We start from the raw sequence: 27102 nt of genomic DNA, 5'->3' as shown, positions 1-27102 counted from the left end.
CACCTAAATTGATTCTCATTTCATCTTGTAAGTCATTTTTATACATTACACAAAAATACCGCTTAATAAAATCAAACAGATACCAGCACAACACCACTTTAGACAAGTGGTTCCCATAGTATGGTTTTGCGCAATTTCTTCCTCATTGTCATCAGAGTGGTGATGATGACTATCACTGAAACTAACACCAGTTTGGAACATCTGGACACTTATCACAACTAAAAACCCAGCAGTTATACTCAAAAGTAATCCCATAATTGGGGGTGCACCATCCGAATGCTTGTGATCACCACCACTACTCTTGAAAATGAAGTACCCTAAAACTGCACCGAAAGGTTGAGATCCACCACCTAGTATTGTGGTAATCAAAATGGCTTTCCATTTGCTCTCAAATGCAGTATAAAATGGTAAGGTCATGGCAAACCCTTCAACAAAGTTGTGGATCAATAAACTGATGAAAATTGAAAGTCCTAGAGATTTTGTCTCATCCGATTGATTTGTGTAGAAAATTATTAAACCTTCTGGGAATTTATGTAACGTCAAAACCAGACATGTTTGCAAACCGATAGAAAGTAATTTAGAGAAGGGCGTCTCTAGATGATGATGATGCGAGTATAAAGCTTCTTCATCGTGATGGTGGAAGTGCTCATGTCCATCATCATGTCCATGCCCATCATGATTCGATGCCTTAGTAGCCTGAGCGTTTTCACTATAATGAGGAGCGGAATTTATCCCCTTCAATGATGGCCTAGAAATAGCTTGGCTCCTAACACTTGTAGATCCGGCATTTGTACTAACCTTTGCTGATGGTTGGTATTCTATAGTATTACGTCTTCCCAGCATGTAGTTATTTCTATAGGTGTCCAAATTCTCCAGATCATATCCAATGTTATTCTCCAGGCACACAACACCAGAGGTGTGCTCGTGTTTATGCTCTGCATCATCTTGAGATTCATATGAACTAGAGTTGCTATGGTTAGGGGAATAGGAACTATCTGTCTGCGAGGAGACGTGATTTGGGCGTTGGTCGACTTCCTGCATGTAGTTGTGGCACTGCTCATTCAAGCATTTTCCGCGCTGGTTAAGTGGAACACAGGTTAATTTATCAGCTGGCACACTGAGTACCCCGCAAGATTTGACAATACTATCACAACATGGGCCGATATCTCTATGTTTTTTAGAGAACAAGTCTAGCAACGAAAGCCTTCTTCTTACCCCTTCTTTACCATGTGGTAGTAATGCAGAGTGTTCAGTCTCGACACTTCTATGCCTTGAGAGCGGATCATATAGATCATCGTCAGCTTCATTGTCATCTAGATGTACATGGTTGTTATTGTTTCCATGTTCGTGAGAGTGTTCATGACCATGGCCATATTCATGACTATCGTTATGGTCATGATCATGGTCATGGGCACGGTCATGGTCACCATGAGAATGGCTATGATCATCACCATGAGCACAATGTATAAGTGATTCAGAAGTGAAAGCATGCACCACATAATTCAAAAAGAAACTGATTAATATACCAAAGGTAAAGCCAAAGAATACTGTAAATCTATTATCAGGATCCATCGCAGGTAACATCTTATACAACGCAGTGGTCATCATAGAACCAGCACTCAATGACAAACCATAGTTAACCAGCTTGGTGTTATTATTCTCATGCGACTTGGAGGAGTACCTGCTGATAATGGGCACAAATAGCGCACCTAATATACATAGCAGCGAAGATATCAACGAAAACAGTAACCATCTAGCGATCATAGTCTAATATAGCGATGTGCAGTATGATATGATTCCTCGTTATCCGATTATAACCAAGAACCTGAAGGGTAGTTTTGCCCGGCTAAGATAGTTAAATGGATGGATAAAGCTGCAAAGACAAGTTTGTGACTCTTTAGTAATCTGTCCAAAAACGGTATGTGAAGCTCTTTAAGTTTTAACAAGGGATCAGCCAGTCCAATGACCGTCTAAACAATTTGGATGTTGCTATTAATATAACTCATTATATAAAAAAAGCTGATTGTACAAGGGTTACCGAGTAAAAGGTGATGAGATGAGTTGACACGAGACTAGGTGATGAGCACGATGGAATGTGAATCAAGAATGGACGATTAAATAATAGTCCTTTAAAGTGGGAGAAGATAAAGATTGGGGGCAGTATTTCAATTCAGGATTAAGGTTCTTACAATAACAGCAAAAAAGATACTAGTGCGATGGGTGAGCGGTTTGAAGGGTTGGAGAACCTCAACGATGAGTGCAAGGTGAAGTTGTTTGGGTGTCGAATGCGTGCGCCTGGGAGTGGGACTGGAGGGCATGAATCCATTGAGTACCGGCTGCTTATACTAGAAGAGAACGCGGAGATGGTGTGTAGACAACGGTACAGGACTATACTTGACTATAGCAGTCGTGGGCATGGGTCTATGGGGCTGAAACACGATGAGATGACTAACGGGAACGTTAGTGCGCCATTCATCACTGCGAGTGAGCTTAGGCAGTATATATATGGGTCACCGATCAGGTCGAAGACTAGAGTCACTGAGGATAAGTTTAGGATAATTCCGAATTCAAGACAATTGCTGATAACGCGTGTGTTCTATCCACGTAGGACATCGATGAATCTGCATGGTACATTTCCGAAGAATTACCAATCTTCAGATAGGCGAGTTTCCATCACCATGTGCTTACCAAGCTATCTGCTGGCAGATATCTCGGACTCATGGGCAGACATAGATGGCTGGCTAACACAAACAGAGCGCCATTTGATGGCTACATCCTTTCATGTGGTGGAGACGCAGGATAACTTCGTCACACTGGTCAATAAACTACTGATTCCAGCGTTGAGATCTTGTCATGAGATTCCCAGGCTGTTTTTGTACCCACAGGATAATATAGATTTCATACATACATGGTTCAAGGATGTTTTCAATTGGATTGAGTTGAAGGAAGGCACGAAGCTGAGCTTTTTGCCGTTTCTCATAGCGAAGACGTTGATAGAGTATCGAGATGACCCACAAGAGTCTGAATGTCATAGAATAGTAATAACTTCCGGTAACTTGGTGATCGCAAACAAACTAGTTTTTATTCTAGGAGGGTTACTAAAACCTCGATATGATGGAGAAATGAAGATAATGATCACACCAGTATCAACTCCAACTCCTAGTAATCATTTGATGCCTCCCTCGATGAATGGCTCAAATGAGTCATCTTACCATTCATCCAGCAACTCGCATACACCTTCCAAGCTTAAGATTCCGGCTACGATAAATGAGCATAGGCCAAGCAGGCCAAGGTACTCTAGTACTGAAAATATCCATGTGCAATCACGGACTATGGATATACCCATAGTTAAGAGCGACCAGTCGCCATTTTCTACGTCAAGAGGGTGGAAGATACCTTCGAGTTATAGATCTGCAACAAGTTCGGTGTCCATTTCTTCTGATGAATCTTTGGCAGAAGTCATACAGCCATCATCCTTGAAATCCACGACTTCGATACCATTCCAAAATTTTTCATCCTCGTTAAGCAATCAACTGTATTCATCATCTTACGGATCTTGGTTCAATGGCAGTATCACAGGCAGCTTTACGAACTCTAATCCATTATCCAACGGTACAAGCAACATGGCTACTTTCAGCAGTTCATTTAAGAAGAATAACATTTCAAGTATATTCCAAAGCAACTCTCCGACCGCAGGTACGGATTCCTGGGAGAGACCAGAAAACAATACAGGGTTGAATCCAAATATCACTCTTCAAAGAACAGCCAGTAACAGTTCTTTGCGGCATATGCTCACACCATATCAACAACAATTAATATCACCTTCGACAAATTCAGAATACGATGAGTATCCATGGTTTGGAGCTACCAACAACGCGGGAGGTGCTACCGTTGGAACATCAAGTGAGACAGTTGGATCGCAGCAACCGGTGTTACTTCAGGGTGCTCATATGGATACTACTACATTACTTGACAGCATACGAACCAGTAATAACAATGGTGCTTACACATTTCCTTTGAAAAACGTTGGATTCGATAGGGATTGTAGCAGCTTAGATCATCACAAGTTACTAACAAGCTGTTTTGAAGAGATCTTCGAGGGCGACATCGATGCAAATAAAGTAACAACGATGGTACCTTGCAGTGATATTGCGGTGCATATACACAGCAAGCAAGAGGACTCCGAGGGAGTGACAAGTCATCCTCGTGTGGTCATTGATGTTGATATTCCAGGTACAACTATATCGAAGTATCCAGAGGAATTGCTACCCCGCTACACTATGTATTTATCGCATTTTAATCCGTTTTTTAAACTGCAAGCTATTCCAGCAACTAATGAGATAGAGAACAAAATTGTCCATGGCCTGAAAAGGGATTTCATCAGTGAGAAGTGTGATGTGTCAAAGACTCTATTTATCTCTATGAGGTCTAGAAGCATAAAAGAGATAGTTGTGAGGAAAACCACCTCTATAAATACACCATCGAACAGCAGCAACCAGGACCCACGAAACAAATCTAAGGGCAGTATGCTCAAACAGAAAATCAAGAAAGTGTTTTCCAATGGTACCTGTACTGGTAGAGTCACACCAGTGCTGAACAACTGTGTTGCGTTCGTAGAGGCTGCACTCATGAGTGCAATGTCCCTTTATAGTGATCCAACCATCGACAAGAAATACAGAGATGAGCGCATTTTGAAGATATTTCTAGCGGTAGCTCATTACAACGTGGACGAAGTATAAAATCAAACACAGGCCAAGTCATCTTATCATTGTAATAGGTTTAGTCAATAAAGACAAAAAGATATATGGGCTTATACATATAGCTTACCACGGTGTACCTACAGGAGCAAACAAGTGTGGGCCGTTTATGATGATTATTATAAGCCTTGTTTTGTTGCCAAAAATGGTCTCGAGGGACAGGCCCTCTTAGACAAAGTGAAACGTCATAGTCATTTATTGCTGAGTGGGAGTTGTATATAAAGTAGCCATAACTAATTCTGTTGTTTGTTAGCTCTGTTCTTTACTTGATTAATAGAACAGATAACTTTGTTAAGCTGAAATACCTTTGTCTGATCGGATATTTATAGATTACAAATCAAGAGCATAAAAGGGCTATTTTTTAAACAAGGAATAAACAATGGCTATGATTAAAAATGTGATAGCTGCTACTGCAGCTGCATTGATGTGTGGATCTCTTGTGGAGGCTGAAGTTAGAGGCTATGACATGATTGAGTTCAGCAATGTTGGTTTCACTGGGTCTTATACCCCTGTGAAGAAGATGTCTAACTTAGACAACAACAGTACTTGTAAGTGTGAAGTTGGTGACAGGACTTGGTTCCAAGGTGATAATGCACCATTGAATGAACACTTGTCTGTGCATTTCCGTGGTCCATTGTCCCTAGAAAAGTTTGCATTCTATACTTCTCCTAACTTTGTCATCAATGACAACAGTTCTAATTCTCAAAGTTGGAACCGTTCTGCCTTCTATGATGCTTCTGCTCAAACAGCAGATAATGTTACTTTCATGAATAACCAAGGTGCTGATTCTCCTTGTGTCGGTAAGGCTCTTTCTTACGCAAGCGACAATGGTACCTCTTCTGCTAGCTCTCCAAATGTTTTGAAGGCCGACAACTATGTCAGCTCTGACCAAGAATATTCTATTTTCTCCACTGTCAAGTGTCCAAAGTCCGGCGTCAAGAACGGCTGTGGTTACTACAGAGATGGTATTCCAGCTTTCTACGGTTTTGGTGGTGAGACTAAGATGTTTTTGTTCGAATTCAAGATGCCAACTGAAACCCAATCTAACAGCAGTTCTTTTGAATTTTATGACATGCCAGCCATCTGGTTGCTAAACGATAAAATCCCAAGAACTTCTCAATACCCAATCAACGCTAACTGTTCCTGTTGGTCAAGTGGTTGTGGTGAGTTCGATATTTTTGAAGTCATGAACGGCACTGAAAGAAACCACTTATACTCAACTTTCCACACTTACCAAGGTATTGAAGATCTGGGTACCGGTATTCAAAGTTATGGTTACATTCCAAGAGATACTAAGGGTACTATGATGGGTGGTGTTATCTTTGATTCTAATGGTAACACTGTCAGTTTCATCTCCAACTCAACTTCCTTCGACCAAACTTTATCTCCTTCTGCAGTCAACTCTTTATTAAGAGCAATTCCAAGCAATGAAACTTACAGCACCAAGTTGATGAGTATATCCGGTGTTGCACCATCTTCCTCAAAGTCTAAGTCTAGCGGTGCTGCATTGTCTGTTGATCAAGGTATCTGGTACTATGTTTTCACTGCCTTCACTGCTGTTGCACACTTTTTGTTGATTTAATTGACTCGTGCTGAACTGGTTAATATTTCCCTATAATATATCTTGATGATATGTTATAATTCTTCGCTAGCGAAGATATACCTTCAAACATTGGTGAATTACATATAGCCACAAATGGCCATACTACAAGTACCATTTTTTTTCTTCTCTTTAAACTGTAGTGGTAGATCTTCACTACCATAATTGATACTGATTAGTTCTTATCCTAACGAAACCAAATCCCTCAAGCGTTTTACTATAGAGTGGAGGGTATATAGATTTTACTGATTTCTTTCTTTTTTATTATTTATAAATTTATGTTTATCAATCGATACAGGGTATTATATTTCAGTTATTTGTCTGAACTGTTTCATATGACTACACTTGCCCAATATTACCTTACTAGAATAATTGTTGGGCAGCCTTTACGAGTCATCTCATAACAATGGGGCATCGAGGCACCATTGATCAACCAAAATGGCAAAATAAAAGGTAATTACTTAAGGCACTTAAGGAGACGTAACCACAACTCCAGCAATTGACTATTTTGATTAGGTTTTCCACATACCTTAGTCGAACATTTTGAAACAACGTCTGCCAAATGAACTGCCATTAGTTCAACTTTAAGAATCAAAGGGATGTGTGTCTAATTCAAAAGAAGAGCAATGATGGGTTTGCCTTATATATAAGCCATTCCTTATTTTATACTGTGGTTATGACCTTCCCTTATATATACCAATGAAGGTAATACAGAAACTACCAGCGCAATAATGAGCTTTGAATCAGCGATAATTGGGTTATGCACTTTAGGGATGCTCGCTTTGGTTCCACCGCTTGCATGGCATACCAAGACTAAAAACACACCTGCTGTCATATTAATTATGTGGCTCATATTAATGGATTTCAAGTGCATTGTCAATGCGGCAATATGGAGCGGCTCCGATTTCATGATGAAGTGGGAAGGTAAAGGTTGGTGTGATATCGTTATCAAGCTTGAGGTCGGTGCCAATGTTGGGATATCATGTGCAGTTACTAATATCATTTACAATCTACATAAGATACTAAAAGCAGATAATGCTCTTTTGAAACATAATAGTTGGAGGAAAATTGCACAGGATTTGTCCATTAGTCTATTAACTCCCATAATGGTGATGGCTTTATCGTACCTTGTTCAAGTCTTCAGGTTTGGGATAGCCAGGTGTTACGGGTGTTTGAACATTCTATCACCAACCTGGGTTACAACGGTTGTATATACCATGTGGCTTCTAATTTGGTCGTCTATTGGGTCTATATACGCTGTACTAGTTCTCATCGTTTACTATCGTAAAAGAAAGGATGTCAAGGATATATTATACTGTACCAACTCAGGATTAAATATAACTAGGTTTGCTAGATTATTGATATTCTGCTTCCTGATTATACTTGTTATGTTTCCATTCTCTATCTATCTTTTTGTGAAGGACTTGAGACAAGTTGGTACAAAATTCTCATTCAGAGCAACACATTCTAAAGAGTTTTGGGGTACCATTCTTAAGTTTGATGTTGGTCATAAATTTGTTAACGTGTGGATATATGTTTTGATGTCCTATCTTGTATTTCTCATTTTTGGACTAGGAACTGATGCTCTTGATATGTACGCCAGTTTTATGAGACTAATTGGTTTAGGTTTTACTCTTGATAAGTTCAGTGCTAAGCGGGATGAGAAAAATAATAATAGGTTCAGTGCATTCATGGAGTCAATAATATTACATCAAAACTCAGATATGCAACAGAGATACTCAGAGTCGTTAACCCCTACAAGTCAAGATTGTACTTTCGATTGTGAAATGGGAAACTTCAAGGATGCCATGTTCTCAAACAAACCATACCATATTAATGTTAAGAAGTCTTATGTATTGAACGATTGTGTCCTGGAAAAAATACCTCAGGGGCAATATTTGTTGTCTGATTTATACAGCTATGATGACCAAATAACATTCCATCAGCACTCGGCTAATTCATTAGGATCATTAGGGCATGTATATTCGATCTCCTACCGCAGTGAGGTGAATTCAGCCAATACAAATAAAGAGATAGATACAGAAGGTAGTAGCAATGGATCCCCAATAACTAGAGTAGAATCGGGATAAAACATGTAAAACTAAAGCTATTCCATACGCATTTGTGCTTTAATTCACTACGATTTCTATGTCTTACCACAATGAAAAGAGAAGAAAATTATATAAATATTAATCAAACATACCTAACAGTTATAAAAATATTTTAAGAGATGTATAATAAATCCAATATAAAATAATACAAGGATCACTTTTAGAAATGCCATTCATTGAAATTCTCATATATAAACTGCCAGGTATGTAACTCATTTTGTAACTCACTAAATACGTCACTGTGAGTGATGGTTAAACTCATCTCGCGAAATTGGTCAATCCTTCAGGTGACGCAGTAAACAGCGCTAAGTAACATGCAGCAACTATAATACGTGCAAGCACTCCAAGCTGAACAACTTGGTGCTTTCTAGATTATGGCTAAAGGTTAATTGGATAGCTGTTGTTCGAAATCGAGTTGGACTAGTAATTGATAAGCGCATTGTAAACCTTCATTGGAGTTGTTTATCCTGGAAAAAGGTGCCCTTAATTTGGTAGACCAGCAATAATCACATTACTCTACAAGAGAAACTTGAATACTGCTTGGCTTTTTTTGCAGCTATTAAGCTAGGTTGAAGTGCCCGATAGATAATATAGGGACAAGGAGCTGAAAATGGATGGTTCTGTGTATCACCATGCGGCAGACCTTTGGGCAAAAGCCGACTTGACTAACTTGCAAAAGGATCTGGATACGTCGATTCTGGCAATAAAGGATAGAGAGTCAAGTTCTTTAGAATCGAGAAAGCACCTTGCAAGTGAGACCAAAGTTTTCAAGAAACTAGAGTCGGATGAGAAGCTCAATGGTATCAACAAGATTATCAAACAATACCAGCAGGAAATCGACAGTTTGACGAAAAGAGCTAAGAGTGCAGAGCAAGACTTGCTTGATTTCTACTCAAAGATATCAGAAGCCCCTGATCCTTTACCCTTATTAAAAAATTCGGCGGATAACGTGGAAAAGATTGAAGATTCAGATAAATTGAATGGTAAAATTACTGAGTTAGAAGATAAGCTGGCGAGATGCGCTGACTACGATAAGATCAAAGAGAGATTATCTGATTTGGAACAAAGTTCAGTGAAGACACTTGCAAAAAGACTAGCAGCCAAGGAGCAAGAGTTAAATTCCACTTGGGAGGAAAAACAGAGAAACTGGAGTGAGAAGGAAAAGGAATTATCCAAACAGATTACCATATTACAAGACAATAATAAAGCCTTAGAAGCTACCATTGCCAAGAAGATTGATATCGAAGGTGGTGAAACTACTAGTACGGGTACTCCTTCGTCAATGGACTTTAGTGCTTCTACTGAGAGAAATCTTCTTATGCAGGAGCTAGAATCTTCTCAATCCCGAGTATTCCAATTAGAAAAGAGAAATGAAGAGTTGAGTGGTAAATTAGCTAAGGCAACCAGTGAAGCTGAAAAGGAATCAGATTTAGCTGCAAAACAACAGCAAATCAGTCAATTGGAAAGTGAAAATGCCTTGATTATGGCATCTTCCGAAAGGGAGCGTACAAATTTAAATAATATAACCAGAGAACTTCAGCAAAAAGTGGATAATCTGAAGACTGAATCGGTATCGTATAAAAATGAATTAGAAACGCTCAGAAGAAAGGTCAATACTTTCTCTGATTATAATGAAATTAAAAGTGAACTTGAAGCTCTTAAGAAGATTGAGTTTGGAGCTAGTGATGATGCTGATGATGAAGATGACCAGAACCAAGAGTCTAATAAGGTTCAAAAGAGTCTAATGAATGCTAATAAGAAACTGCAAGCAACATTGGTAGAGTTGAGAACTGAAAATATAAGTCAAAAGGAACTAAACTCAAAGCTACAAAAAGAAATCGCACAATTAACTGATAAACTGGGTGAACTGGAAGAGGCTAATGCTAAACTCGAGATTGACCTGCAGCAGATTGAAGATATTGATCAAAAGTTTAATGATACAGCAAGCATGGTATCAGGAGCGACGAGACAGATGAACAATAGAACATCGAAGGGAAGAGGAAAGTTATCTCCCACAAGTTCTATTGTTGGTATACCTGAAGAAGGCGAGTATGAGCCTATGCAAAACACTGCCATTTTACCAATTATTACAAAGCAAAGAGATAGATTCAGAAATAGAGCTACAGATTTGGAAAAGCAACTACGTCAATTGAATCAGGATAAGGGTAAACTAAGACAGGAAATGCAAATACTAAAGGCTGAAAATACTAAACTTTATGAAAAGGTACGCTACCTAACTAACAATCAAAATTCTTCTACAATTGGAGTTTCCAGTTTAGATACAGAGGCTCAATTGTCTCATAGTTATGACGAGTCATTGAACCCTCTTTCAAAATTTAAGAAGACTGAAAGAGATTATTATCTCAACAGACATCTATCTGTATGGGAGAAACTCTTTTCAACGTTTGCGAAAATTGTCCTTCAAAATAAGTCTACTAGGCTAATTTTCTTACTATACTGTGTGTGTCTACATGGATTAGTATTCATGATGTCGATGTATGTTATTAACATAAGCGGTTATCTCACCCCAGAGGTCAATGTCGTGCAAACATCGGCTTCAAAGATTGGTAACGCGGTTGATAAAAATATATAAGAGGATAATTGATTTTAGTAGATGACAAAGTAGCATCTTTCCGTCAGTGTATAGAACATTGTGTACATACTGTGAAAAACCTCTACTGGGACTAATATACATAAAATGAAAGACGAATAGTATGCTAAATACATTGTAATTAGCATTTCATGATGGTATAATATTATAACATGCCGAGATTTGGTCATGCAAGGCAACGACTTTTGGACTTAATTTACATATACACTAAATATCACAAAAGAATGCTTAGTTTTTTAAATTTGTGTATTTTAACTCCTAAACGTATATTAAAAATGTAGTATAATTTTGTTTATTTGGATGTAATAAGTAAAGGTTTTTATATGATGAATGATTGTAAAAGTTGCTAAATTAAAAGATTATTGAAAACCCTTTTCACTTAAGCAGTAATACGCTTTTGAGAAGCAATTCTACCTCTTTGTCTGGAAGACAATCTGACAAGCTTCTTTTCAGCGGCCTTGGCGACAGCTTCTTCCTTTTCGGTAACAACCAATTCAATGTGAGATGGAGAAGATTCGTACTTGTTAATTCTACCGTGAGCTCTGTAGGTTCTTCTTCTTTGCTTTGGAGCGTGGTTCACTTGGATGTGAGAAACGTATAGCTTGGTAGCGTCCAAACCCTTGGCCTGTAAATATAGCATTTCATGTTCCTTGACAATCGGTTTTTCCCCAACCAAAATTATAAGCATAATGGAACTTCCAAATATCCAAACCCATTGAATTTTGCAATAAGAGCATGATAAAATCTTGCAGAAAGATTATGGCATCCAACCAACGTGTAATTTGTAAACCATTTCGTTTGTATATTCATTTTGCCGCATTTCTTAAATTCAGATATTATATCATACATTTATCAGATTTGGTTCAGGAAGTATCTCACTGCTTGGTGATCATGATATTCGGGAAAATATTTGAGAACATAAAAATTTAAACTGTTAGTAAACTTGAACTTATATTATTTGGGTTATTGTGTGCTGAAATTACGATATATCTCTCATTCTGGATCAGAATTCAAAAAATTTCATCCAAAACACTTGCAAGTGTCTTTTCACATTTGGAATGGACAGTATAGTTTCAAACAGATTTTGGATATTATCAACAGTCATATTAATGAATCCTCGTATATTCGTTATTAATTCCACTTCGAGAGGTATACTCAAAAAATTTCTTCATTTCTCACACAGATATTATTCTTGATGGACTTCATGTCCACTTCAAATCATTTCATAAAAAAACATACTTCAGCGTTGGCAGCAGCGTTTTGCAAAAGACCTTGGATGAACTTAACAGACTTAGCTGGCCATCTAGCCTTGGTGACACCAAATTCCTTACCTTGAGCGGTTCTACCGATGGAAGAGTTGTATCTTCTGAATGGGATAGCTCTTTGGTGTTCTAGGACTTGGTCCAAGTACTTTTGAGCCTTGGTCAATTCCCAACCGTTAATAGCTTGAGCGGTTTCCCTGGTGTTCTTGAAAGAAACACGCAAGTAAGAGCCACGAGCAGAAGCAGACTTAGCTGGGTTAGTAGAGGTAGCACCGTATCTGGCCATTGCTATATTTCGTTACTGGTTTCCTTTTATTGTTTCAAAAAACAAAGTACCAAATGAATAACTATAAGCTATTATATATCAAGGTATAGCGTCTAATAATAACTATACAAAATTTCAAATATATGAAATCTCATTATTGCCATACTCTGGCATAACTCACTACACAACATTTTTCCAGAGTTTCCAAAGTGATGAGAGGGACTCATGGGTACGGTATCAGCTTGGTAAGAGAGCAGACCATCTCTGATCGATGCTCCCTTTGGTCTGCTCAGAATGGCAATGAGGTACCCTGAGCCTAGGCTGCCTTCCTCTGCCTAAACCTTCGCTGGACTTGCACATGGTCTGAGCCTAGCGTGACCGGTGGATTGCAGGGCTCTCCCTGGTGTTGAAGCTCTCCCCCTTCCAGAGCCCTCAGTACTGGGGGAGCGCAGACGGGGTGAATCTTGCTTACAGAGTCAGGAAAGCCCATCTCCCTGTCTAGCCCAACCACACCCCCAGTAGCCGGTGGTAACCGCAGGCTGACGGTTTGAGTAAGCTGGACTGGTGTGCCATTCCTACCTCCCTGTGTGAATGGAGGGTTGGACTGGAACCAGCAGCTGAGCCTGTTCCTATTGCATGTCTCCCTCAGTGAAACTCTCTAATGGGAGCAAAGGACTTGCGATACTGTCGAAGTCTGTGATGGCTTCTGCCTAGCCTTACTGAGGGGAGAAGCCCTACACGGGGAGTGATGTCAGTGTGGTGGAATTTGCCGTCTGTGGAAGATACGTTGGGGAGCTCGCACAGCTGCAACATCATTACCACCGTTTCAAATGAGGGTTCATGGACCTCTACTGAATTGCTTAGAAAATCAGCATCTGGTATACATTCATTCGTCAATAATGTCAATTTTCCTATAGTTGTTAGATATTTGTTCAAATTGGAAGGTGTCCGGGTGTTATTTGGTAATGTATGGGTGTATTCTATACAAGTCACAAATAGTGGTGTATTTTTCAGTTGCATTGTTACCGGAATACTGTGCAGAAGCTATAAGTATTGCTAGTTTTGTCTATGAGTAGAGGAAAACTGTGAACCTGATGAATTCTATAAAGAAGTTCTAAGTATATGTATTATATTATGTTGTGTGCTTTTGAAATGCTGATTATGTGAAATTCTCCTTGCCTGTGTGGGGATATTTTTCCCGCACAACAATAAAATGCATGGCCGGAGGCTTATCTGTTACATGCGGGTATCATTGAATTATGTCTCTATAACTGTGTTATGCTTTGATTTTATAGTTGGCATTGCCAAGCTATGCCCTACACCTTATCATATCATTGGATGGCTGGGTGCAATATAACGGTATATCTGTTCTGTAATTACATTGTTAGGGAACTCAAACAGATATTCCGAGTCATCGATCATAGCAATACCAGTGCGTCCCAATCTCTTGAGATCGTGGATCTTGCTATTAAATTGGAAGGTAGTTCGTGTATCTGTAGTCAACTCAAACCTTATGCCTTTTTTGTTGTTGGGAGTTTCTAATGAATAAATATTGACAAGTCCTATGTGATGTGGACACCACCTACCGTTATTCTTTGTGTGTAATCTGGCTTTGATGTCAGAAAGCACTAAGATGTTCTTGACTGACGCCATACTTTTGAAGTCATGGACGTTCAAGTCTGATACCTCAGTTGATGATCTACTGACGTTGCTACTAACTTGACTCATATAAGATGATGAAGCGTCACTTGACAAGGTCCTAGTTGTAGTGGAGTTTGAAATTGAGGATAACATATCACCATTGATACAGTGATCGATTGTGTTCTTCAATCTTTCAGCCTCTTCTGTTCTCAACGATAACACTTGATACCTTGGTGTTGTATTAGTTAAGTCATCCAGTATCGTAGCAAGAATGTCTTTAGTTGGAATAGAAATTTGGATATCCTTGGCTGTTGAACGAGTAGTTTTCCAAATATTGGATATCCTAGTAACAAACTTGAATCTACCACTATTGCTTGGATTTTGTAAAGTCAAGTATACTGCTTCATGATCTTTGACTAAAGACAGTAATAGCGGGAATGAGGAGAGGACCTGCCAGGAAGATTTATCCCAGCAGGAAGCCTTAGTGACCTTCAACTGCAGAATCGAAGTTGTATTGTCTAGTTGAAATCTATCAGAATCTTCGATGTACTTATCGCTGACCGTCGTGGAAGTTGAATCGTTGCTGTTGACAGAGAAGAAAGTTCTTGAGCTTGAGGCGCTATTCAATGATAAATTTGATGAGCTCATCTGAGAGTTGATTTCCAATTTTAAATTATTTTTATTTTTGGATTTATTTTTATTGCTAAATATGCTCAGTAGAGATGACTTCTTTCTCAATAGCTGTGGTTTATGATCTTCGACACTTGGATTGAACACGGGTTCTTTTTCTAATTCATCATTTGAAACTATACTCTCTTGATCACTAACTTCAGGTGTATTTTGTGAGATATTATTAATTCTGTCCAAACTGAAAGTTTGTGAAACAGTTTTGTAGTTGGCTTCACGAGGAGATTCTAAGAGCTTAGGAGATAGAGTTAATTCAAGGCTTCTATCTAGCGCTATTAGCTTATCGTAGCTCAAATATTCAATCTCATTAAGTGAAGGTGATGTTATAAGTTCCTCTGTTTGGCTAGTATATATTTCATTAATTGGATTGGATTGGTGAATAGCAAATTTGAATCCAGGATCTTCTTCTAAGTCATCAGATTTGGTGATATTTGCCTGACAGTTTTGAGACTTTTTCTGAGGTATGTTCAGGGCAATACCTTGGTGACTTACAGGCCGTAGTTCCGATAATTTGGTATGTTTTATCTTGAAGTTTTGGAAACTATGAGAAGGATTTAACATTGATGTACTAGCCTTCACGTTAGTACGTGCTTGTTCTTCGGAAAACAAATTTTCCAAATAAATTTTCCAATAAGTACACCAAGATACTTTGTCAACGCATTGTATTAGAAGTTTTTTTGTCAATGAATTATTAGTGACTAGTTCTAAACTATCCTCAAATTCTAAAAATATAACCATGTCTCTTTGCTTTAGTGTTTGAAATAGCAATGTACGCCCCATATTGAGTAGCTCCATTCTTCCTTCAACAAGTTCCTTAAGTAATTGCTTGGCACCGTTAGTAGAAAAGGACTGACGTTGGGAATTAACATAAAAAACAGCTAAGTGGCCGTTCTTCAATTGAGCTATCTCAATCAGCTTGTTATCAATGTGAAGATCAACAGATGATAGGAAAAAATAGCCCCGCTTTTCGATATCATTAACCGTCAGAAGTGGAGGAGCAATTAGTGGATTTGACTTGGCAAAAATGTCACGGACTTGATCCAAATGTATGGTGTTGCAATTAATAATATTGTACTGAGTCATGAATTGGTATTCAAAAGAATTTAGGAGATCAGAAAATTGGTTTCCTTCGTTACCTAAAAGTTCAGTAATAGAATCGAGATTCAAGTAAAGTTTTATCAAGCATAGCATGAAACGAGGTTCTGTACCTATACGAAATATTGATATAGAATAGTCGAATATCAGCTTGCAACCTTCCATTAAAATAACAGTATAATACTTCATTAATTCCTGCTCTAAGAGAACATCTTTAATTACTGGTAATGGCACATCAATTTCGTAGTTTTTAAGCGTTCTCTCTATTGTAAGAGACTTTTGTATGCAGAATTGCAAAGCCTCGGTACATTTTTGTAAATTGTTGGCAAAAGAACTAGCTTCAATATTTGAAATAGTGCCGTTGAGGCTCCTCTTTGCAGTATCTGTGCAAGCCCATTGCAACTGTTTCAGAAGCTGAACATTGTATGCCCATCTAGACCTCAATGTATGAATATCCATTCTTATAACTTGTGAAAGAGACCAGCACTATATACCTCCTTTTTTTTATCACTGAACGCTTATTAATTGCTTAAAATTATCTTATTATATGGGCCACAGATAGAATTAGTTTGGTTTTGATATTCTATGGTATTAATTTTTCTCAAAATACCATCCTTAAATAGAACAACCATACGTTTTAGAGAATAGGGACTATTAAATGTCTTCTCCACATATGTTGTGTTAGAGTTGGCATAATAATGTGTGAAGAATAATGTTTGAGTATACTAATAAAAGCCGTAGCCAAAGAAACCCCAGTTAATTTCACTTTGGTATTTTTTTCTAGGAACGCTTGAACCTTTGCGAAGACGCGAAAACGCGTAAAAATTATTCACCAAAAAAGAAAAAATATTAAAGGAAATGCAACACTATTGCACAAGGCCAACAATAGATAGTCAGTCAGTAGGTATTTTGGCCAGACCTTTTGGATTAGTAACGCGTCTTCAACTGATAACCTGTGGACGGATCAATTAATTAAAAATCAATTTAGACCAAAAGAAGTATTTTAACTATTAATAAAAGTTATGCCGAGAAAAGAGTTACTCATGGTTTACAAAAGGCATCATAATTTTTTTCAGCTCTTCTTTGTTCCATGAATTAGTATCTGTGCACTGATTCGATACCGTTGTAATAATATTAACTAATGAAACTACCACATTTTCGTCTGTAATATTTCTTGACAAGACAGGCAAATAATATTTCTGTACCAAATTAGAAGGCTCAGGCTGTTCGCTGCTGCTGCATTCTTTTGTGAGAGCAACAAGGCATTGCTCTACTTGTACTCGTAATGGCTCGTCATGATTGTTTAGAAGTAACTCTATTAAGTGTGGAACATTTGCATCAGAATAATTCTGTGGAAGCTTAGTGATATTCTCCAGCAATTTAGTGAGAGCTTTACTCTGATGGATTGTCTGTATAAATAACAGATGTATCATTATCTGGTCAGTGAGATCTGTGTCTTCGTTGAGTACAAAGTTGTCTAATATACTGGAAACTGTTTCAATCAATATGTTATATTCACAGGCTCTTGATAATGCCCTCCAAAATAATGGATTGTTAAGGACTGTCAGGTTCTTCTCACTATGAGATATAAGTTCATTTATCAATGTGGTAAATAAATCGAAATCATTTTCTTGAAGGTCTTTATCTTCTGAGTTCAAAAATGTCAGAGTATCTATTATAATCTTATCCTGTTCACCTAAGTGTTTATTAATAAGATTTTTGATAATCATGATGGCATATCTAGACCGCGTAGTTATACCAGGAGTATTGGAGTGATTTTCCAAATGATTAATCATTGAACCGCCACATTCCTCGATAATATTGTTGTCGATACAGAGTTTTATCAAGAATTCAACCAAAAAAAAGAAGTTGTAATTGCAATAATTTTTCCTACTATTATACCTCGCATTAGAGGTAAGTGATAGTACTGATTTCATGGGCCCAGAGTTGATTAATTTGGGATGAGCATTGAGTGCAGTAAAAACATTATGTTCTCGCACCAAGGAAATCGTCAATTCGCTTAGCGAGATTTGTTCTTTACTCGGCCCTTCATCTCCTTTGATATATGATGCAAAAGTTGACAAAAGACTTCTGTTAAGTGCCTCCTTTTTTATGGTTATTTCAGTAGGGGTACGAGGAAGAATGTCGCATCTCATTAATTCGTTTACATTATCAATATAGGACATATCAATAATGTGTTTGTCGTAGAGAATTGTAAGAACTTCAATTAAAGTTTCTAGTGTGTCCGGTAGCAAGCCAATATTGTTTTTCTCTAGGTTGAGTAACTTGTAAGCAGTGATGTAAGATAACTGCGCTTTTTCGTCTCTTCCGAATGCAATAGATTCGTTACTAACGCATATAGCTTCGTTAGAAGTACTGGATTCGACCTCTATTTGAGCATAATCATCATTATCATTTTCGACAAGTCTCAGCTCTTTGTCCAAATTTCCGATTAAAACTGTCATTTTTAATAGAGAATCTATTACTTTGTTGTAAGGAGCACTTAATCCATATATACTTGTTATTCTTCCACACTTCTCTATTATAGCAAATAATCTGGTATTATTCGACGAAATTTGATTGGCATGAGTCGTTGATAGAAATGCGCTTACCAGAGAGAAACCAAATGTTTCAAAAATTGCGCCAATGAAGTCTGTAAAATCCTTAGTTCTCTCCTCATGTTCTTGTATCTTGGAAGACGGCTTTGTAAGAATAAATGCAGATGCTATCAAATTGTTCCAGTCATCTTTGAATAGCTGCTCATTGCCATGGTGTTCTTCCGGCATTAGTATTTCTTTTTCTTTAATGGAGTTGTATAGTTTTGCTAAGAAACTGTCTGGGAAATCTGCTCCTTTGTAACATCCTCTTAGATTGCTCGTATAATCACTGAATGACATATGTGTTTTTATTTGAGGGTTGTGGAGATCAGTATTCAGCATTATTAAGGAATAACTGAGCACAAAAGCACTGTCGGCATCACAAGTAACATTCTTATTAGAGATGCTAACACACAACTCACTATCTGCCTCGTTAGAATCAATACTTTCAGGTTGAATGTTCTCGTTTTTTCTTTCATTTTGTGACGAATACACTTCCGAAAACATTTCAATAATTCTTTCTATTTGTTGTGATTCTCCAGGTAACCTGAATTTAGATAGCATTATTCTTAATGCTTCATCCAATCTAAAATCCCGAAAATCAAAGTTCTGCATGTATGATTGCAATAATTTTTGTTCATTAGGATCACATAATAATAGGCCAATCTTTTGCTTGTTTAAAGGGCCTTTATTTTCGAATAAGAATGTGGCAATATCCTTATCTGAAAGAGTTTTTAGAAATCCAGATCTATGAAAGTAAGTGATACCCTCCTTGGGTTTCTTATTGAACCTGTCAACACAGGATAAGTATTCAATTTTTTTTTTCTTCTGAGAGATTATGTCACTCCCTTCTTTTATGCCATTTGTGGACATGGAAGCATTCTTTATGGTCATTTCATACATGAAATTTATAAATATCTCTAAGCTCTCAAAAGATAATAGCCACGTATTAATATCATCATTCCCGTTAGAAGTTAATAATTTGCATAATGTACCGGAGATGATATTGGCCAGGTCCATTCTATTTAGGTTGCAATCATAATTAATAAAAGCATCCACAAGATAACTTGGTTTTCGCTTCCACATAATTGATATAGATTCAAGAAATATTTCTTTAAGCTCCGACTTTGTTTTTTTGGACCTCTCTCCTGTGAAAATGGATTTATCCAACAAAATATCACAAATGTGTGAAAATGTTAATTCTATCTGAGGCCTTAAGTATGGTTCCATATTGATTGTCAGAGTTATGAAGAGATCAAGTGCAACTTTAACCAGCTCCTTATCATATACTGTTCTAATGACATATAGCACTTGTTCAAAGATCTGATCCGCAACGATACTGAATAATGAGGGGAACAAAATGATGTCTTTGCCAGCCACTTCAATACCACAGATTATTAAGCTGAATCCTAATGCTTTTACCTGTTTTGTGTGTTTGTTGTCTTGATCAATTGTCAATAAAGAGAGCAGTAGTTGCAGATATCTTTTTATCACAGGCAGGCCACAATTTGGGTCCTTATATTTATTTTCCTTTATTAGATCGACTGTCGAATTAAAATATTCATCTCCTTTTAATCCCATACTATCTTCTTCCGAGGAACTCCTATTAGCCAGATATTTCTTTAAGGTTGATGATCCTAGGCTCTTATCATTGATGTAGTTATTCGTATCGTCACTACTCTTTAGCGATCGTATTTTGTTGAAAGCAATCGCTGTTAATTCATATATTGAGGAGCGCGCATACTCTTGTAGAAGCGGTGATCTTTTTGAATTGCATGCTAAGGTTATCGTAGTTTTCAGTAAATCGTAAGCAACTGAATCGGATAGTATTTCAAAAGAGTTTTTTGTTATAGAGCTCCTTAATAAAACCAAAGTTTTAAATAAAATAGAATCATCGCTTGTTTTATCATATGCATCAAAACTAATGTTATTCAAAGAGTCTATCAACATTCTAAAGGCCGTTGAATAATTCGACATATTAACGTTTATTACTTCAAAATTAATAAATTTCTCCAATGCATCTAGAGTCCTGATAGTGGCTTCCCTATTCAATCTTGGAGAGATCAGTGTTCGGTTGAAAGGCGCTACTATTGTACATGCATCGATGTTATCCAAAGTTTGCGACAGCAATACTGTGTCAATCAAAGTCTGTAGTTGGTTTTTTACAGCTGTTTTATCATCAACATCCTCAGTGCCTTCACCTTTCATGAGTTCAGCCTTTTGGGTGTCTTCTTCATCTTCGGAGTATTCATTAGACCCACCTATCAGATCAGGGACAGCTGGTATGTATTCATCTTGGCGCTCACTTGCTATTACATATAGCAACTCTCGGCATTCCCTGAGGATTATTGTATTTGGATCACTCACAAGCATTATCTTTTTTATATTTGAATAGCAATTCCTTTTGCTATACTCCAAATGGTATACGGTATGAGTATTAACTTTTATCAGGGTATTCTATAAACTTGCCAAAATGTGTAGCACCCTTTATCAGTCAACAATGTTTGTCGTCTGAATCTTGCAGTTAATAGTTAACAAATCGTGCAATTGCTACAAAACCTTGAAGTAGCGGTCATCGACTGAACAGAAATGCATTGTTATGATGATCCATGATTTCAATATGTTTTGGTCTCTAGCTCAAAGTTCCACGCGAGCATCTCCCTTGTGAAAAAAAAAATATTAAAATCAGTTTGACAAAAATAAAAACTGCGATGAGCTACTAATATAGGTAATATTGGGTTCACATAAAAAGGCTATTTTTCGGAGTTAATATTTTAGTATATTAGTCCGTTGTTTCTCATTTACCGTATAGCTTGTGGGAATTCCTACTTTTTTTTAGCTAACACAGAATTTTTGTTACCGAACTATAACAATGAAGGTCTATTTGGACATTGCAATTGCAGGCGAGCAGATTGGTAGAATTGTCTGCGAGCTTTATAACGATAAAGCACCTAAGGCAGTAGAAAACTTCCATCGCTTATGTGTTGGTAGTGGATCTGTTGGTGGTATTCATTTGACATATAAAAGATCATGTTTTCACAGAGTCATAAGAAACTTCATGATACAAGGTGGTGATCTGGTTTTTGGAAAGGAGGACAACCTTGATTCTGATAAAGTTGGTTTAGGTGGATGTTCCATTTATGCTACAGAGGAGGAAATAAAAGATGACACTAAAGAATTGCAGTGTCACGGGTTGTTTGAGGATGAAAATGTGGGTGAATTTGATGAACCATTCTTGTTGGCCATGGCCAACACTGGTTCCCCAAATACTAACAGCTCGCAATTCTTTATAACTACATACCCCTCTCCCCATCTGACTGGCAAGCACTCAATCTTTGGGAGAGTAATTCACGGAAAGTCTGTGGTTCGAACCATTGAATATGGGAAAGTTGACAAAGAAGGTACACCTGAAAATTTAGTTGTTATTGAAGACTGTGGTGATTGGGATGAAACCATGTCAATTCCTCTTTACAATGCATCAAACTCTACCATTGGAGGAGATATTTATGAGGAATACCCGGATGATGATACTCATTTCGATTCCGAGGACTTCGCAGCTGCCTACAACGCCTCAAATATCATAAAAGACTCTGGTTCGGCTTTGTTCAAGATTAAAGATTATCAAAACTCATATTACAAATATATGAAGGCTTTGAAATACGTGAACACTTACATACCAGAACAAGACGTTGATGAGAAACATTGCCTATTATTCATTGAGTTGAAGAAAAAGTTATATCTAAACATTTGTCTTGCCTTATTCAACCTAAAGGATTATGATGAAAGTATGAAATATGGCCATTATTTACTGGAGTTGGATAGCGTTGATGATAAGGACAAGGCAAAGGCTTACTACAGAATTGGCAATAGTTTGTTTGCTAAAAAGAGATATGATGAAGCACTAAAAAATTATAGATTATGCAGAGATCACAATCCAGATGATAACGTTATTGGCCAAAAGATCGAGAAAACAGAGAATATCCTGGAGAAGGAGAAAGAAAGAACCAAAAAAAATATATCTAAGTTTTTTAGGTGAATTGAAAAATTCAGGTTCTTTGCTGAAAACAAAGAACAAACATATATGCATTATAATGAGTTGGTAAATATCATCGATCTATTATACCCTTACATAAAGTCATCAAGTAAATTCTTTACTTTAGGCGGCTCGCTTCTTAAAGCAACGTTTTCCTCAGTTACAGTTTTATTTTCAACAGAATTCTGGCTAGAATTTGTAACACTTGTACTTGGGATTGTTTCAAAATCATCTAAAAGACTTCTAGGCTTGTTGGGGACCGATTTTTCAGTAAGTTTATTGTCATTCTCTTTTCCCTCAGGCACATTATTGTACGTGAATGCATCGAGTAGATTTTTTGGTTGTTGATCAGGATTTTTCTCAATTTTTTGAGTACACAAACTATCTGTATTCGTATTCAAACCACCTGAAGGTTTAAATTGGTCGAGGATACTAGAGGTACGCAAGTTGTTATTGGAGTTAAAATCGTCCAGTACACTTTTAGTAACATTATTTGCGCTACTTGAAGATGTGTTGTCCTCACCGGATTTGTCAAACATATCAAAGAGACTCTTCCGGACCTTATTTGTCGAAGTAGGCTCTTCTGTCATAGCATTGATACCTGAATAGGTCTGGTCTTTGATTGGGCTGAAGGGTAGTTTAGTTGCAACTTTAGGTTTGTCTATAAAGTTCCAATTTTTCACTAACGAGATAGCCAAGTAATCGCAACCCATGCGACATAAAATTTCGGTGGCTCTTAGGATTAGGTATCTTTCATATTCATTACTCAGATCAAGAGAAGCTAAAAAATATCTCAAATTTCTATTCCTCAAATGATTGTATAAAAACAATAGTGCGGGATCCTCAACCAAGAAGGATTTGTTCACAACTTTGTTTTCTTCCACTAACTGCTTATTATCTTCTAGATCGTAGGGTGCAGTGATTAAGGCTTTTATTGCCAGTTCTTGCTTTCTTAATTTCCAGTAAATATAGCTAGTTGTCCATCTATCATTGTCTACAATTGCAGTCGGGAGGACTTCCTTCGTTAAAAACTCCGCTAGTATAGGACCATTATCGCCTTCATATACCCGGCATACTGCTATGGCGAGATCAATATCCTTAAGTTGACGGCAAATAACATTCACAGAATCTTTAAGAGAATCCGCCAATAAGAAGAAACTCGCAGCCTCTATGTATCTATGTTTGCTAGATAGCACAAAAGCATTTTTAAGGGCCGCTGTGCGCCACCTTGATTGTTTGAAGTCATTACCAAGAAATTTCATCATCTTTTGTTGTTCAGGATGGCCCGGACATACTCTCCATAAGCTTGATAGTACCTGCTTTTTCTTCAAAGCTAGGTAAAATACAGCACACCTATTAGGGTCTCGAGTATCATCTTTAGAAAACTCATACTTAGCAATTTTTTCGAAGCTGGCTAACAAATCATCTTGTTTTGCCCAATATGCAATTTTATATTGCCTAGCTTGCTGCCACGATAGTATTTGTGCACCCAAAATGGACATTAAGAGTTCTTTATTATCTGAATGTAAAGCCCATGAAACATCTCTCATCAATACGGATTTTTGAGATTTCTTGTGCGATTGGTATAGTTTGGTACCGAGTAAAAATCGTAACCCGTTGAAATCTACAGTAGATTGGTGCTTCATTAGCTCTATCACAGTAGTAATAACTGTCATCAAAGTGATCTGTTGATGTCTCGTCATATATGGTAATGCAATCTTGGTTAGTTGTTCACTTAGTTGCCCCGCAACTTGCTCATTAAACTCTTGATATGGTGCCGGAAAAATTTCTTTGGGATAGTCTTTGTTCAAACGGTACAAAAACTTATAAGGTTCAATGTTGAGTGTTGAATCTAAATCGATAATATTTTTAGCGTTCAGTTGCAATTTGCGTAGCTCTAAAAAAAGCCTTAATAATAGTTCTTTCACTAGCTCAAGTTTATTAGCATACAATGCTTGGATTAAAAATTGCGGGTGATATACTGGTAAAGGACCATTCAATACACTGCTTAAGTGGAACAAATCATTTGAAAATATCATTCTAGAACCAATAGAGGCATGCGTGAAAGGGTCATTAGTATCTAGAGTCTTATCCTTGACATAAAATTGATTTCCTGAAGCCACCACAAATATACCGTCCTTCATCCAGATAGAATCACCAATCTTATGGGCCGTGTGAGAGATCACATTTATATCCTCTATTGGTAAATAGCTTGGTGTTTTGTTAGTATAGTCATATCTTAGCTGGGTATAGAGAATGACATGGCTCTCGAAACCAATAGATACTACGCTTTGGTGATGTACAGTGTTTGTCCAGTCAATATCCAATATTGGCTCTTCAAAATGCTCCTCATACTCTAATACGCCTCTTCTCATGTCCCATAAGGACATAATCTTTTCAGATTGATCGACTATACACATTTTACCTGTCGATGATCCCCTAACTAGTCTTAATTTTTGACCTCCTGTATTTATTTCATGTGCCTGTATCCAAGAGAGTTCCAGCTTCTCGTAATCTATTTTCGCCCTAAATGTTATTACAGTTCCTCCTGTTGTACATACTGCTAAGAGAGGTCTGTTAGCATTGAATGTACGATGTACAGGATCGATCGTGGAAAGTTGGTGTATTTCTCTTCCATCCAAGGCCAAATTTTGAGATCTGATCTCGGAAATACCTCTCCTTTCAGACACTTCAAATGCATTGATACTACCGTCATCATAAAATATTGCAATAAAGTGCCTATCATGATTATGTTTTTCTTCAGGAGTATTTAACATCAAAATGGGCTTAACGGTTTTATCTTTTTGCAACGTTAACTCTGCTTCTAGAGTACTGAGCTTGGTATCAGACATCTTCGAATCGTAATTGGGACACCTCCATGCTTGTAGTTTATTGTTCTGTAGGAGCGCAATAACCAATTTTCCTTTTTCATGCACGACAGCTGTTTCGATGGGACTTTCTGTACAAATAATATTTTTCATTCTCAATGTTATACCGTGACCCAAGTATTGTGGAGTCCACACACAATTCTCTGAAAATCTAGTTGTTGTCAACAGTGCTTCACCATCACTACTTCTGATTAGCTTTTGGATGGACTTGTTATGCCCAGTGAATTTATGTTCCAAAGTTCCAATTACCTCTTTATCATTATCTAATAATTCTGCTAAGGATATTGTTGAATGTCTTATCACACCTTTTAAATCATGTATAACAATCGAAAGGATATTGTCCTTTGATGTGAAAGGTTGCACCTCGCTGAAGTAAAGTATGTCAGGTTTCGCAACAAAGGAGTCTTTATGTAATCTCTTATTATGCAGTAATCTTTTCTTCATAATTCTCGGTGGATCATTTGATAAATGATCAAGAGCATGGATCTCAACGTTACCTTCACTGTCCGCTAGTAGAACGACGTCTGAGTTAACTATTGTGTTACGATCAATAGATCGCAGTTTGCTATTTTTACTACAGTAACTTAGCAGCCAGTTATCTATTATTAGGCAATATCTTTGTCTATGACTTAGTGTTAAAGATCCCCACAAATCCACTGTATGGCAACTGTCGAGTTTATAGCAAAACCATACACGTAGTTGTCTATCCTCACAAAGAGTAAAGAGCACTTGAGAGGCTCTGTTTATATCATCGTCTATTGAGTTCCTTTTCCATTTTAGAGCGGTTATGGGTGCATCATGTTTCAACAAGGTGACATTAAACACATTCTCCTCACCACTAATTGAAACTCTTTTCCATAACTTTACCGTCTTCTCATATTTCCCATAGCTCGCAATTAGCTGAGAATCCTGAGAGATATCGCAACAATAAACTGGTTTAGGCTGCAACTTAGTCCACAAAAGTACTGGTCTGTAGTCTCCAAATTCATCTTTAATATTCCAGAGCGATAGATATTTTGATCCGATGACTAGTTCATTGGCATTACCCCATTTAACACAGTTCACCTTAGATTCATCGTGAAATACTTCGCAACAATTCACCCACTTAGGATTCTTCATCACTTGGTACATTGGTTTGTATATTTTAGTCTTATTCCCAAAGCCTACAGCTATGAAACCATTCGTAGCATTGATGTCCACTGAGACACAATCTTCATCTAAGTACAATGTTTGCAATTTTGTCAATTCATTGGACATGATGATCAAGTTATTACCAGAGCAATATGCTAGTAGAGTCTGATCCAGCCACAACCTTTGACATACCGAGGTGACCGTGTCATTGGGTTTCCCCGGGAGAAATGTTAGCGACATCAGTGATATACGTTCTGTGCGCTATAAATTGAACCCGCAGAATATAATTAAAAGCTCAAATATTTTATTAGATTTTCTTATTTCCTTAGTTGGCACTACCCCATATTTGTGCAATATGCGATTTAATTAGGCTAATTATGCCTTTATTTCTGATTTTTCAGTTCCGGGAAAAGGGAAGATGAGT

At 37.5% G+C, this 27102-nt stretch overlaps 11 protein-coding genes across 11 annotated transcripts; 5 read left to right on the top strand and 6 right to left on the bottom strand.

The window, feature by feature from the left end:
• Window positions 1–45: 45 nt before the first annotated feature.
• On the bottom strand, window positions 46–1764 carry ZRT3 (Zn(2+) transporter ZRT3; the record flags this gene model as incomplete). Its single annotated transcript, XM_449704.1, has 1 exon — window positions 46–1764. The coding sequence occupies one exon, from the start codon at window positions 1762–1764 to the stop codon at window positions 46–48; it is 1719 nt and encodes a 572-aa protein (XP_449704.1).
• A 452-nt stretch (window positions 1765–2216) lies between these two features.
• LST4 (Lst4p) lies at window positions 2217–4739 on the top strand (the record flags this gene model as incomplete). Its single annotated transcript, XM_449703.1, has 1 exon — window positions 2217–4739. One exon carries the CDS (start codon window positions 2217–2219, stop codon window positions 4737–4739), a length of 2523 nt encoding a protein of 840 aa, XP_449703.1.
• A 397-nt stretch (window positions 4740–5136) lies between these two features.
• On the top strand, window positions 5137–6339 carry TOH1 (Toh1p; the record flags this gene model as incomplete). The annotated part of the gene is made up of 1 exon (XM_449702.1): window positions 5137–6339. One exon carries the CDS (start codon window positions 5137–5139, stop codon window positions 6337–6339), a length of 1203 nt encoding a protein of 400 aa, XP_449702.1.
• A 749-nt stretch (window positions 6340–7088) lies between these two features.
• Window positions 7089–8447, top strand: STE3 (Ste3p; the record flags this gene model as incomplete). The annotated part of the gene is made up of 1 exon (XM_449701.1): window positions 7089–8447. The coding sequence occupies one exon, from the start codon at window positions 7089–7091 to the stop codon at window positions 8445–8447; it is 1359 nt and encodes a 452-aa protein (XP_449701.1).
• A 631-nt stretch (window positions 8448–9078) lies between these two features.
• Window positions 9079–11061, top strand: COY1 (CCAAT displacement transcription factor COY1; the record flags this gene model as incomplete). The annotated part of the gene is made up of 1 exon (XM_449700.1): window positions 9079–11061. The coding sequence occupies one exon, from the start codon at window positions 9079–9081 to the stop codon at window positions 11059–11061; it is 1983 nt and encodes a 660-aa protein (XP_449700.1).
• Window positions 11062–11458: 397 nt separating this feature from the next.
• RPL17A (60S ribosomal protein uL22) lies at window positions 11459–12627 on the bottom strand (the record flags this gene model as incomplete). The annotated part of the gene is made up of 2 exons (XM_449699.1): window positions 11459–11704; window positions 12319–12627. The coding sequence occupies 2 exons, from the start codon at window positions 12625–12627 to the stop codon at window positions 11459–11461; spliced, it is 555 nt and encodes a 184-aa protein (XP_449699.1).
• A 624-nt stretch (window positions 12628–13251) lies between these two features.
• Window positions 13252–13626, bottom strand: GVI51_M08063 (uncharacterized protein; the record flags this gene model as incomplete). Its single annotated transcript, XM_449698.1, has 1 exon — window positions 13252–13626. One exon carries the CDS (start codon window positions 13624–13626, stop codon window positions 13252–13254), a length of 375 nt encoding a protein of 124 aa, XP_449698.1.
• Window positions 13627–13932: 306 nt separating this feature from the next.
• On the bottom strand, window positions 13933–16488 carry RBH2 (Rbh2p; the record flags this gene model as incomplete). Its single annotated transcript, XM_449697.1, has 1 exon — window positions 13933–16488. The coding sequence occupies one exon, from the start codon at window positions 16486–16488 to the stop codon at window positions 13933–13935; it is 2556 nt and encodes an 851-aa protein (XP_449697.1).
• Window positions 16489–17066: 578 nt separating this feature from the next.
• On the bottom strand, window positions 17067–20999 carry GEA1 (Arf family guanine nucleotide exchange factor GEA1; the record flags this gene model as incomplete). Its single annotated transcript, XM_449696.1, has 1 exon — window positions 17067–20999. The coding sequence occupies one exon, from the start codon at window positions 20997–20999 to the stop codon at window positions 17067–17069; it is 3933 nt and encodes a 1310-aa protein (XP_449696.1).
• Window positions 21000–21498: 499 nt separating this feature from the next.
• CPR7 (peptidylprolyl isomerase CPR7) lies at window positions 21499–22662 on the top strand (the record flags this gene model as incomplete). Its single annotated transcript, XM_449695.1, has 1 exon — window positions 21499–22662. One exon carries the CDS (start codon window positions 21499–21501, stop codon window positions 22660–22662), a length of 1164 nt encoding a protein of 387 aa, XP_449695.1.
• An 89-nt stretch (window positions 22663–22751) lies between these two features.
• Window positions 22752–26918, bottom strand: RAV1 (Rav1p; the record flags this gene model as incomplete). The annotated part of the gene is made up of 1 exon (XM_449694.1): window positions 22752–26918. One exon carries the CDS (start codon window positions 26916–26918, stop codon window positions 22752–22754), a length of 4167 nt encoding a protein of 1388 aa, XP_449694.1.
• Window positions 26919–27102: the final 184 nt, after the last annotated feature.

The sequence above is a fragment of the Nakaseomyces glabratus genome, chromosome M (genome assembly GCF_010111755.1).
Source record: "Nakaseomyces glabratus chromosome M, complete sequence".
Lineage (NCBI taxonomy): Eukaryota > Fungi > Ascomycota > Saccharomycetes > Saccharomycetales > Saccharomycetaceae > Nakaseomyces > Nakaseomyces glabratus.
The sequence above is the reverse complement of the archived record's forward strand: the minus strand, read 5'-3'. Positions and strand labels throughout refer to the sequence as shown.